This window comes from Myodes glareolus, chromosome 6 (genome assembly GCF_982192425.1).
Source record: "Myodes glareolus chromosome 6, mMyoGla1.1, whole genome shotgun sequence".
In the NCBI taxonomy this organism is placed as follows: domain Eukaryota; kingdom Metazoa; phylum Chordata; class Mammalia; order Rodentia; family Cricetidae; genus Myodes; species Myodes glareolus.
Window position 1 is genome coordinate 21,273,094 of NC_142031.1, and position 13,298 is coordinate 21,286,391.

At 51.8% G+C, this 13,298-nt stretch overlaps 1 protein-coding gene across 15 annotated transcripts in view; it reads left to right on the forward strand.

Annotated features, from left to right (window-relative positions):
* The window catches only part of Iqsec1 (IQ motif and Sec7 domain ArfGEF 1), a 334,563-nt gene that overhangs the window by 297,602 nt on the left and 23,663 nt on the right, over positions 1-13,298 (forward strand). For all 15 annotated transcript variants that reach the window (XM_087907048.1, XM_087907047.1, XM_087907044.1 and 12 more), the window contains 2 exons: positions 3,165-3,456; positions 7,181-8,424. In XM_087907048.1, coding sequence (XP_087763174.1) covers positions 3,165-3,456; positions 7,181-8,424 — 1,536 coding nt within the window. The remainder of the gene's footprint in view (positions 1-3,164; positions 3,457-7,180; positions 8,425-13,298) is intronic.

Here is a 13,298-nt window from a genome sequence, read left to right on the forward strand (position 1 = left end):
TCTCTCCCCGGATGTCCAGGTGTCCATCAGAGTAGAATGGTACAACCCTGCTCATGCCTGCCCTAGCAATGGGCCCGAGAGTGTCTTTGCTCACTGTCTTGGCAGCATGGGCCTTTCTGCTTAGAAGAGTTGTCTTTGCCCTTTTTGAATCAAAAACATTCCAATAAAGGACTGTTGGTGTCTGACACTGTGTGGCTTTGGATGTGTGTGTGTGTGTGTGTGTACCACAGCATGTGTATGGTGATCAGAGGAGAAAGTAGGTTCTCCTTCTACCATATGGGTCCTGGGGATCAGACTCAGGCTGTCAGCTTTGGTAGCAAGCACCTTTACCTGCTGCGTTATCTCTCTGGTCCTGGGTGTTTTTCTGGACTGTAGAAAGCCTGTCCGACCACACAGCTCCACCTGTAGAGACTTGACAGGTGACCCCAACCGTGTGAGGCTGTGTTGGCCTTGCCCCTCCCCCTTCTCATAGGGGAAGCCCTGGAGAGACCTGGCCTTCTCTCCCAGCATATTCTGGAAACCTATTGCCCAGAACTGCCCAGAGCAGTAACACAGCTCCAGTGCACTCCTTCATCCCTAGTCCCATCCCAAAGTTACCCTCCCCGGGGCAGACACCACTGTGATGTTTCATCCATGGAGGCAAAGCCAGCTGGGATAAATCTTTGTCCTTAGTGCCCCTGCCCTAAGCTGAGACCTACTGTGTAGGCTGGATCTCCCAGGCTTGCAGGCAGCCTAGGCCTTGCTCTTTCCCCATGGCCAGCAGCAATGAATGCCCTGCCCTTGAAGCTGTTCTCAGGCCAGACAAGAAAAGACTAAATCCTTCTAGCCACTGCTCCTCCAGCCTGGACTTTGAGGGTCAGGGACAGCACCATGAGGCAGGCCTAGTCCATTCTTCTCTGCCTGAACTCCCTGTGGTTCTTTCTAGCACAGCCTGGCGACCACCGAGGAGCTTCAGGCTCTGCTCCAGGGATGGAGGTGACTGCTGTCTTTTCCACCTTCTGATTCAGGGCTCAGCCTGTTTGAAATCCCCTAAAAAGGCACAGGCTATATTTCCTCCAGCTCATTGTACACAGAGCCAGACCCTTGACCAGAACATGCATTCAGTTGAGGGGCATGCGTTTCTGTGTGTGCTGACCCACCTGAGTGAAGTGGGACCCAGCTTTGATTCCAGAGAGCCTGGGTGGGCTTTCCTAGTGGAGGCTGCTGTTCTGTATTCTGGCTGGGTGGCCTAATTCTAATGGTACTTATTTCTTCTTTTTCATGATGGTTGGTTGAAGTTCTGAGCATTTAATGAAAAGTGTGCTGTTCAAGTTTCAGCAAACACTGGGTCCAAAGGACACTAGTGGGGGTCCAGGGGCAATAGTGGGTCAGGTGACTCTGTGGTACCCAGAGAACCTTGAAGGGTGGTGTTTCTTGGACTAAGTTACTAATATTACCAAAAGGAAAACTATAGATAGAGCCAGCCAAAGCATGTATCTCCCAATTCCTCCTCCAGGTAGGCCCTTCTCAAAGAATGACTGTCATTCCTTAGCCACTGGGGCATGTTGGGAGGTTCCATTGCCTGTCCCTGAAGGCCAGAGGCAGCTGCTAAGCCATAGGCCAGAGGCAGGTGCTGAGGTTTGCTTCTGTCCCTTGTGTAGAGTGGTCAGAGTCCAAGGGCAGGCAGCGTTGGCCCTCCCTGCTTCAGGCTCCCTTCCATAGGCCCCAACGTGGAGACCCCCTGGAGAACAAACAACAGGACTCTAGCAGAACTGAGCAGGGCAGCCTGTCTGCCAGGCTGCTTAGTGTAGGACATTCCTCATTGGTCTGAAGAGGGGACATTTTGGAAAGGACTGCAGTCTGGGTGGGTCCCTTGTTCTTTTTTCTCTGTGCCCATTCTGGAGACCCTCCACCCTGCCCCAGGGATCACAGGCCTTTTAAGTTTCTGCCAGCGCCCGGGTGTCTGGTCTCACAGGGACAGGGAGCCTGGCAAAGGATGAGAACTTGTATTAGAAACTCTTCAAATCAGTGTCTCCTTTTTTTCCCCATCCCTCCCTGAAAAGCAACTGCAGAGGGAACGAGTATCTGTACAGAATAGAATGTTCCAGGCCCAGGGCTGGGATGAGTCAGCAGCCAGTCCCTCTGTCCCCACTAGTTGGCCTTGCTCCTGCTTGGCATGAAGGTACTCTGGAGCAAAAGGCAGTGAGATGGAAGGGGACCCGCTTCCAGCCTTTGGTACCTGGGACAGTGTTTACACGGGCCTCATACTTGTCACCGCGCTTCCTCTTCACAGGGAAAGTTAAAATGTAAAACATTTGAGTAACATCGGGTTTGCTTCTGAGTCTGCCATGACAAATGCCAGAGGTGGACCTCAGCCACAGGCCTTCAGTATCTGCAGGCTCTGGAGGCTGCCAGTCTGCAATGGAGGTGTGACCTGGCTGTCTTCTCCTGAGCCTCTCTCCTTGGTGTGCCGCCTGCTCCTCGAGTGTTCATACCATCTTCTACCATACATTCTCCTTCTTAGAAGGATACCAGTTCAGTTATACTAGGATCTACCCTAATGCCTTTCATTTTAATGATCCTATCTACAGGGAGCTAGAGACAGCTTAGCTGTTAAAAATTCTTGCTTTTGCGGAGGACCTGGGTTCAGTTCCCAGCACTGACATGGTATCTCACAACCATCTGTAACTCCAGTTCCAGGAGATAGACATTCTTCTGACCTCTGCAAGCACAGACACATACGTTCATGCAGACAAAACACTTATACATATAAAATAAAGAAAAATAATTTTAAAAGATCCTGGCTCCTAATATAGTCATGGGGATATAGGGGAACAAAACCAATCCAACATTTAATTCAAGTGGCAGGAGAGGTAGTGATCTTATTTTTTGAAAACACAAAGAGTACTTAGCACAGACCAGGCTCTGTTCTAAGTGCTAGGCACCATTAGCTCCACAGTTGGTCAAAACCTCTGTCATTGGAGGGCTGATACTTAGTTGGGAAGCCGGCCCCATCAGTACAGTATACCAGATGTTAGAATATTGAAGTTGTTCAGAAGCTCCGGGAAGATGCAGAGCAGAGGGCTCTGCAGAGTCCCTGGCTACCTGGGAGCACTCTTCCTTTTCCTACTCACCAAGTTCTGCTTTTCTGTTTAGCATGTGTCTCTCTTCTCTCTCCTCTGCAGTGTTGAAGGTGAGGCCCCCAGTAGTGAGACTGGCACATCGCTGGACAGCCCCTCAGCCTACCACCAGGGTCCCTTGGTACCTGGTTCCAGCCTGAGCCCAGACCACTACGAGCACACGTCAGTGGGTGCCTATGGGCTATACGCAGGGCCAGGACCACAACAGCGCACACGGAGGCCCCGGCTTCAGCACTCGACCTCCGTCCTGCGCAAGCAGGCTGAGGAGGAGGCCATCAAGCGCTCTCGGTCACTGTCTGAGAGCTATGAGCTCTCTTCAGATCTGCAAGATAAGCAGGTAGGTGGCAGGAGTCGCTTCCCACCGTGCATGACCTCCCAAGTGACACAAGGCCTCAGTTGCCAGATGCTCTTAGTGATGGATTCCAGATACCAGCTAGGGTGCCCATCTGAGGATGAGGGGAACCCTGCTTTCACTTCTTCTAGAGCCTTTTCCAGCCCAGCTCTGCTGAAACATGGGAAGGGATTTACACTGATGGCCAGGGGCACTGGCATCCTTTCTGGGGACTTACAGTATTAGCATCCTTTCTGGGGACTTATAGTATCCTCTTCAAATGTTGCCTTTGTAGGTCTCCATATCCCTCACTGCTAGGATCTGGCCTATGTTAGACACCTGAGTGTCATGGCCCAGCACCACTAGACCACAGGTTGCCAAGGTGGCTGTGGAGGTTCTTAGGTCCCAAGAAAGACCTGAGGGAGGGGGGTTACTTATTATCCTACCTAGAGACTGTGACTCCACAATCTCTAGAGAAAGTCTTCGTTGAATGCTGTAGCTTTTCCTCAGGCCTCAAACCCAAGGTCAGGTGGCCTGGCCCACTTTTGGGGTTGGCTGTGAGCAGAGCAGATCCTCACGGTGCAGTTGCTCAGCAGAGAAGAGGATGGTAAGGGAATGAATGCCCACTGTTTGACTGTGTCTCTGAGCAGTGCCAGGTTTCAGGAGCTCTCTGAGCTTCATGGATGTGTAAAGACAAACAGAACATCTGGCTGGCATTCCATAGCTCTGGGCCTTGTGCTTTGGGTAAGCTCCATGTCTCCCAGGCAGTCCCCTCAGCCATGGGCTGACACCAGGATCCCTTCCCACAGCCCACAAGTGTTATCTCCTTCTCACCCATATCTGCTAGCCACTTTGTTCCATTTGTTTTCCAAGGACCTCAGTCCTTAAAGGAACAGAGGTCTAGGCTTATGCCCTCTCATCTTCCTGAGGACATGGTGGGGTGCCCTCAGGGTGGATCTTCTCCCTCAGCAGATACCTCCCAATCATGACCTCTCATCCCTGGGGTGATGATTTGTGACACAGGATAGCTCTGCCCTCCTCTGCTCACATGTGTTATCCTCCTTGTTAGTTGAGACTCACAAGGGGCCTCCTAGCAATACCCCCATAGCCGTGGACCTTGATTCCTTTGCCAGGTCAGCAGCAGGCAGAACAGCCTCTACTGAGTTTCTCAGCTCTGCAGAGATCCAGAGTGATCCCTGAAGAGTTTCTTGTAAAAGCCATCTGAACAGGACCATGAAATAGAATTGGGCAAGGTTGAGACGGCCTGTAGGAATGATTACATGCCACAGATATGCGCTGTTCACCTTCATTCCATCCATAGCTGAATTTCCCCTGGTGCCAGATAATAGGATAAGGGACAGCCTGCAAGATGAGGATGCTGCACCTGAGTGACATTCCTGGACAGTGGACGTGTGTCTGAAGCAAATCAGCAGTTCAGACATTTTCGCTGCAGGAAGTGACCCAGACCCTGGAGGTCATAATTCTGGAGGAAGAATTAGAGGGACTCTGAGTGTTGGCTGTTTCAGATGGTGGTGGCCTGAAAACTGGGCATTTGGAAAAGAGCTAACCGTATGTGCCAAGGCTTTGGTACAAGAATGACCTTGGTGTATGTGAGAGAGAAAAGGTGGCAGAGAAGAGTTGGCACAGAGGCAAGAGGGATCAGCATGAGTAGCCACGTCGTGTTCCATGTTGCCTGAACTTCCTGGAGCAGGAGTAGGGTAGAGAATTGTGAGGGGAAGGTGGAAGTCCATCTTAGTGAAAAGAGTCAGATGCATTCTCCTTAACCCAACCCTCCGTGCCTTCCCCTTTCCCGTCCCTAAGAGCAGGAGGCCTGCATGGGGAACAGAGAATGACCTCAAGTCTCTGGGTGGTGGCAGGTGTGCCTTGTGGAAGGCAGTTCCTCTGGATCCTCATGCATAATCCTCAACAAGTAAACATACCAGGGTGAGCCCTGGCCCCAGGGAAAGCCTTCCTGCAACTGGCTGTGAAGCCTGGCTACTAGCTTTCCTCACGTCATCTGAGATCAGGGATAGCGTAGTTCCTAGTCTCTCAGTATGATAAGAACTATATGAGGGTGTGGTCCAGTTCCCGGCATCCCATGAGTAGCAAGTGTTAGTTGCTTTTCCCTCCTCTGGGTCCCAGAAGAGCTATAGATGGGGCCTCATATCACTTCTAAACCAGAAGGCAGGATAGCCATGGTGAGTTCAGGATTGAGAGAGAATAGGGTTGGGACAGCCAGTGTCTGCTTAGGGGAGGGCAGAGGAGTTTTCTTGGTGACTCATCCTAGAGCCCATTTCTGCCCTTCTAGTGAGCCATCATTCAACCCAATACAGACAGCAGGATAGCCCCTAGTCTCCAAAGTCCAGGGCATCAAGGAAGGCCCTGGGGTAGGCTTTGGTGACTCTGGTATCTCTGAAGCCCTTGGCAGGGATTCCAGGTGGAAGCCTTCTTAGGCAGGGGATTGAAGGAAGGAAGGGTGCTTCCTAATCTCGGCTTTGGTCCCTTCCTGATCCTGAGCTTTTTGCCCACTCAGCCAAATATAGTAGTTTTGCTTGTTGATGTAGCAGTACAGCCATCTCTGGACGGCAGTGAAAGAATCAGTCCCCTGGCTGTTCCTAGAGCTGCTTCCTGGTAGCCCTGAGATGGTGTGCAGCGGGGCCTCTCCTAGGCTTGGGCCACAGCCCTGGCTTTGCTGTGTCCCTGGTATTCTGTATCAGACTGTGCATCTTTCTAACCTAACCCAGGGTAGGGAGGGACCTTGTGTGTCCTTTTGCATTGCCATGCATGATGGATGAGGTGCTGGCTCATAGTGCCAGACAGGTGGAATCAGGATTTTACCTCATCCTGAGAACCTGAATCCTTTCCTCATTCCTGCAGAGATAGAGCCCAGCCCCAGCAGCCAGAGACAGATTGCTGATTCCTGCAGACCAGGCTATAGCTAATTGTGTTTCATACTCACCCAGGATCCAGACTCAGGATTAGCCCTCAGGCTAGGTAGATTGTAAGGCCTGAGACTTCAGGAGACCTTGGGTCACTCTTGACAGATACTGAGCTGAGGTGCCTGAGAACTTGCCCAGCACACCTCCCAACTCACAACCATGCCCCTCAGAGCTCATGGAGCCTTTGGATAAAAGGAGAGCCAGCCTTGCCAAGTCTTACCTAGGTCTCAACTCAGCCATCTGTATAGCAAGGAGCACAGAGACCTCACAGCTGCATCTGCCACCTGGGAATGGGGCTGAGCTCTTCATCCAGCTGCCCCTGGCCTATGCTAGGCACCTGCCTTTCATCACTGGGAGCTTACCAGAGCACTAGAAAGTGGGTTCTACTACCGCCCCATGTTGCAGTTAAGGAAATGGAGGACTTCGTGGTTCCAAGGCTTGTCCAAGCTAAAGAGAGGCAGAGCCAAGGTCAAGCCACACCCTCTCACTAGGTTCTGACCTGTTCATGCCTCAGATTCCCCAGCTCTGGGGTCACATCTGTAGATACATTTTTAGAAAACCTGCAGGGTCCATAGCTTCAGTGGCCAGAGGTATTGAGAGTCTCAGCACGTGTGTGTTACTACCTTTACCCTGACACTGAAAACCTCCAACCACCTCAAGCTGCTGTTTTAAGCAACTTGGGGATGTGATGAGACCATCCCAGGTTACATCGCTACAGAGCATATAAAGGGTAGATACCTGTCTCTGTGCCATCACACAGGGCCCACATTCTCCTCTCCTTACCCCACCAGGTGGAAATGCTAGAACGCAAGTATGGGGGACGCCTTGTGACCCGCCATGCAGCCCGCACCATCCAGACGGCGTTCCGCCAGTACCAAATGAACAAGAACTTTGAGCGCCTGCGTAGCTCCATGTCAGAGAACCGCATGTCACGCCGCATTGTGCTGTCCAACATGAGGATGCAGTTCTCCTTTGAAGGCCCCGAGAAGGTGCACAGCTCCTACTTTGAGGGCAAGCAGGTCTCTGTGACCAATGATGGCTCCCAGCTGGGTGCCCTGGTGCCATCAGAATGTGGAGACCTTAGCGACCCAGCCCTCAAGTCTCCAGCACCCTCCAGTGACTTTGCAGATGCCATCACAGAACTGGAGGATGCATTCTCCCGGCAGGTGAAGTCCCTGGCTGAGTCCATCGATGATGCCCTCAATTGCCGCAGCCTACACAGTGAGGCGGTACCAGCCCCAGACACAGCACGGGCCCGGGACACTGAGCCCAAGCTCAGTCATGGCATGGACCACCACAAATTGGATGAGATGACAGCCTCATATAGCGATGTCACCCTCTACATTGATGAGGAAGAGCTGTCACCACCTCTGCCGCTCTCACAGGCTGGGGATCGGCCTTCCAGCACAGAGTCGGACCTGCGGCTAAGGGCTGGGGGTACAGCCCAGGACTACTGGGCCTTGGCCCACAAGGAGGACAAGGCTGACACAGACACGAGCTGCCGAAGCACACCATCACTGGAGCGGCCAGAGCCAAGGCTGCGGGTGGAGCACCTTCCCTTGCTTACCATTGAGCCACCCAGTGACAGCTCAGTGGAACTCAGTGACCGCTCAGATCGAAGCTCACTCAAGAGGCAGAGCGCCTATGAGCGCAGCCTCGGTGGACAGCAAGGCAGCCCCAAGCATGGCCCCCACGGTGGCCCCCCCAAAGGCCTCCCCCGGGAGGAGCCCGAGTTGCGGCCTCGGCCCCCCAGACCTCTCGAGAGCCACCTGGCCATCAATGGTTCAGCCAACCGGCAGAGCAAATCTGAGTCTGACTACTCAGATGGGGACAATGATAGCATCAACAGCACATCCAACTCCAACGATACCATAAACTGCAGCTCTGAGTCCTCATCGCGGGACAGCCTGCGGGAACAGACACTCAGCAAGCAGACATACCACAAGGAGACCCGCAACAGCTGGGACTCACCAGCCTTCAGCAATGATGTCATCCGTAAGAGGCATTACCGAATTGGCCTGAATCTCTTTAACAAGTGAGTTTCCCCTTCATGCAATGTGGACAGAACCACATGGCCTTGGCAGTCACAACCCTAGGCCTAGGCAGGATAAGGCAAGAGGCAAATTCACCTTCCTTCCTGCTGTGAGCCTCTGCCCACCTCCCCACTGAGACCGGAGTTTCAGGCAGTCTTTATAATAAGGTCAAGGCAGGATGCTGCGCCACATTTATGATTAGAGCAGCTTTGAATGTCAGGAGACCCAGCTCCTTTCAAGGACCATTGTGGAGGTGGCTGACGTTCCTGGGCTAGACAGCAGAGTGGGGACTCTTTTGTGGTAAATCCCTACCCATCATTTCCACCCATGTGTCCTCATAGCAGGCTCAGCCTCAGATGATATGAAGCACAAAGGTCTTGAACAAGCTGGTGGCAGGTTTCTATCTGTAGGCTGCCACAGACAGAATATTTGAGTGGCTGCTCTGGAGGGGCTCAGGGAAAGTGCGACTGGGCCTTCCTGAGAGTGAAGCTATGGTAAGAGGTGGATATTTAAAGTAAACTATTCTTAGCAGGGTCAAAAATAGCATGGGAAGTGGGGAGGACTGAGCACACCCTCGGAGGGGACCTTGGCAACTCTTGTTTAACCTGAGATTTCACATTTCCTTCCCTGGGGACTCTGGTATTTGGGGTCATCAGACTCCAGCCTGGTGTGGTTTCCCTGGGGGCTGTGGACCTGAAAAGCATGTGACTAGCCTGCCTGCTGGTTACAAACATAAACCCTAGGAGTTTCCCAGAAGGGCCACAGGAGGGTAGTGGGGCACAGTGGGGGTCAGCCACATCTGAACCACACCTCGCTGCTCCCTGCTGCTCCTTCAAGACTAGGATGGCATGATTTGAGCATCCATCGCAGATGGACTGCGACAACAGAGGGACCTGATAGGGAGGGTATGGTATAGAGACTATTGAAGGTCTTGCTGCTGGTGATAATGGACCTTATTTCTTGTGTGCCCCATGGGGTGCACCCCAGCATGGTCCTCTGAAGGTCATTTGGCTTGTTGCTTCAGTCTCTTCATGACTCTGGAAACATGACACTGTGTATGGACTGTCCCCACACCTTCTCAGGATGACAGCATGGAATTGTAGGCTCCTGGGTAGGGATTTTCTTAGGCATCAGAGCTGCCAAGTTCATGTTTAAAAGGGGCTATACCAGTTTCCCACCCCTGATCTGACAGTGCTTGCTCCCCACTCACAACATTTTGTTTTGCCCTGCTTCCTCCGGGCAGAGTATAGAATATATCATTGTAATTTGTATTTTCTGCTTACTTTAAAGGCACCATCTGCCAGCTCTTCTCTGTTTCATCTCACTTTTCTTCATTGTCACTTTTTCCCCCAGTTCTAGGTCTTGAGCTTAGTACCAGTGGCAAGTACTTCCCTCATATTTTGAGACAGGATATCACAAAATTGCCCAGGCTGGCCTGGAACTCACTGTACAGCCCCAGCCGGCCTTTGACATTATGACCCTCCTGCCTGAGCCTCCTGAGGTCCAATGTTTGTCACTTTTGAGGATATGTCATCATGGGGCCTTCTTAAGGATGACTCTCAGAATTAGAAGTATGTCCCCCGCTGGCTCCTTTTCTTTCTTGTCTTTTTCTTAGAGTTTTTCTTTGCAGATATAATTTGAACACAATGAAAGGACCCTGAGAAGCATCTAATTGGCTTTAGCTGCACTGCTCTTATCTGATGGACATATTTAATTTCACTAGGTGCAGCCACCAGTACCTCTATGTTTGAAATTGCTTTTTCTTTTTATGTTTTGTTTTCTATTCTTCTAATTATTTTGCCCTGCTGGGGACTAAACCCAGGGTCTTGAAAAGGCTAGGCAAATGCCAACTTTTACACTTTCATACATCTGCTCTGTGTGTGTGTGTGTGTGTGTGTGTGTTTTCATGAGTGAGCAGGTGCTGATACACGTGTGTGCCCATGCATATATGTGTGTTAATGCTATCTTCCCAGACCCTCATGTGTCTAGGTATTAAGACAAGGAACTCTCCATTGTCACATCTTTCACAGATAGTTGTTCCTTGTGAATTTTAGAATCAATTCATTGAGATCCTTCAGTGGACACTAGAGCCATCTCCAGATTGGAAGTGAATTTGGAGAAATGGCCCCTTAACACTGCCAGAGACAGGACTGGAAGACCCAACCTAGGGACGTACATAATTAAAACTAATGAAAATTAACTTGGCTCTCCAGGGGCACCAGCCTTGTGGTTACTGGAGACCAAGGTAGGTGCATACTGTGAAACACGCCAGGCCAGCCTAGATCCCAAAGGGGCAGCCTGCAGCAGTTCTGGTTCTGAGAGATCTAGCTGGTAGCCACTGGCAGGAAGCAGTAAGGTTCCATGTGAAACAGACACCAAGGCCCTGGCTGGTTCTCAGCTCAGTCCCTAACAAGCACCCAGTCTCAGTTTCCTCCTTCACCCCAATCATGATGCCAGGGAACATAGAAAATTCTGAGAGAAGTCATGTTGCTTTAAGTTTGCCAGATAAACCAGACCTCTTTGCCAGTGTTAGAGCCTTTTGGTCCATTTCTAAAGCTCTTCCATAGATGTGGGGAAGAGCTCTAGGAGTCAGAATTGACTGGCAGCTCAAGGTTTAGTTCATAGAACCCCAGGGCCCCTCCAGGGACAGATCTGAGAGCCTGAGCATTCTGGCCTGGGCTGGAGTGTAACTGCTTTGCCCTAGGGCCTTTGTGTTCTATGCCAGGCCTTTACGGGTCCTCAGCAGTCCCAGTACCATGCCAGTTTCCCACTCTTAAAACCCAACCTTCATTCCCCTCTGATTTTACTCCCAGGCTCTGCTCCCTGCTTGTCTCCTCTACTACTGGTCTCCTGCTCTCACTACTGCCATTCCTCTAGGCCCCATCTTTACTTGCACACCTGAGTTCCCTCCAGGACACATAGGCCTTATATGATACTGTCTAGCAAGTGATACCTACCTGTCTGTCCAGAGCATCCCTCTTAGGAGCCTGCAGAGAGCTGCATGGTGATCCACAGTGAGAGAGCCAGAAAAAGGAAATGAAACAGGAGAGCAGGGACAGTGAGGCGAGTAGTGGGGGTCTCACTCAAGAGGCTGTGCCACCTCCAGATGTCCTCAGGCCGCTGTCCAGACTCCAGGATGCTCAGCCCCCTGTCCAGGCCCCAGCTGCACATCTGGTAGACAGTTCTCAGAGAAGGCAGGAATCCAAAATCGCAGGCAGAAGGGGACCAACTATACCACTGATCTACCCCAAGACCTGGAGTATATCCCTGGGTCTCAGAGCCTCATTTGACATACTTGAAAAAATGGGTGTGCGTCCCTGCTCCCAGGACTTGGACAGAATTTAGGACAAAGGGGCGAAGGCCTGGCCTACAGCTGCCATCCCAGGAGGTACTATGGGTGGCTGCTGTCATCATGCTCAGCCTTTGCAGTCAGACCTCCTACCACTGAAGAGGCCTTGGAGGCTCTTCTTGGCCTTGTGCAGCTGGCTGTGGGAGGGGCAGATGAACATTCCTGCTCTGTAAGGTCCCTTCACAGTCTCGTTCTTCTTTTCACTCAGAGCCATCCGTAGCTGCTTTTGCCACAGAGTTTGTAGTGGAATGACAACGAGAGACTGGAGGCAGCGGTGGAGGGAAGTGCCTACAAGTGCGGACTCCCAGTCATGCTTAAGTCTAAATCAACCTGATGTCAGGAAAGCTGGCTTAGCCAGACTTAGAGGATGCAGGCATGCCAAACCCGGAAGTAGACAGCAGGGTGGAACTGTGAGTGGACTCACTGCCAACCTCCTGCCTGTTCAGAAAGACCTCTAGGTCCAGACGATGAGGTGGGTGAGGCATAGAGACAGAAGCCAACGCTTTCTGATGCTAGGTCCTCACAATATATACTCTAGGAAGCTGACTTTCCATTCCTGGGTGGTGTGGCTCAGGGAGGCTTGGGGGCTTCCTCAGGCAACAGAGTACTGAAAGACCTGGCACTGTCTTACTGGGCATCCTGGAGCTCAGTGACTTGCCTCTTCTGGCCTCTGATTTTGTTGTCTTTAAAGGAAGTGGTTTCCTCCACCAGGAACCCTCCTGACTCCCTACACAGCACCTCAGAAGGCCCCAGTCTCTCTGACCATAAAGTTGACACATTTTGTCCAGGTTGCTATGGTGTCCCTCTGGTTGGTCCTGCTCAGGCCTGGCCTGTTTCCTCCTTATAGTCTGCATAGTTCCCAGGGGCTTGATGGAAGATTCCAGCTTAAACTTCCTGCTTCATTCCTGCCAGGTGACCCAGTTATCCCTAGGATGCAAAGGCCCCTGAGAGGTGAAGTAATTTGCCCCAGGGTCCCCAGCTAGTAGACTGAGATTTAAGCCCAGACTTCCTGTTATCTGTCTCCACAGTCAGATAGATCCCTACCTGACTCACACACCAATGAGAGAACATTGTTTTGGAGGGTGGGAACTTGGTTGGCCTATGGCAGGTAGCTGAAGAGCTACCCTCTACTTACAGTTCAAAGATCAAAGCAGGCCCTTGGCTTCCTTCCTGTAGGGAAGCCTGACTAGTGGCCACCATGTCTGCATAGGGCAGGAATTGCCTCATTCACAGTGGGGGAAGGACTGCAGGTTGTCCATAGCAGGGGCTCCATAGCATGCATATCCAGCAAAATGACTGTCCTCCTGCATGCAGACCAGTGTGAGGTAGTGACTCCTGCAGAAAGCCTCTTAAAGGCTGTCACTCGGCTCTGGAGGTACCCCTTATCACAGCCTGTCCCCACTGTCCATCCACGCCTCACAGTGGCTTGCAGCCTAGTCCCTGCTTCTCAGCCACAGGTACCATGACTTCTTCTATGACATCCAGGTAGGGTCAGCCCCTCCTACCCCGGACTTGGGTCACAAGCCA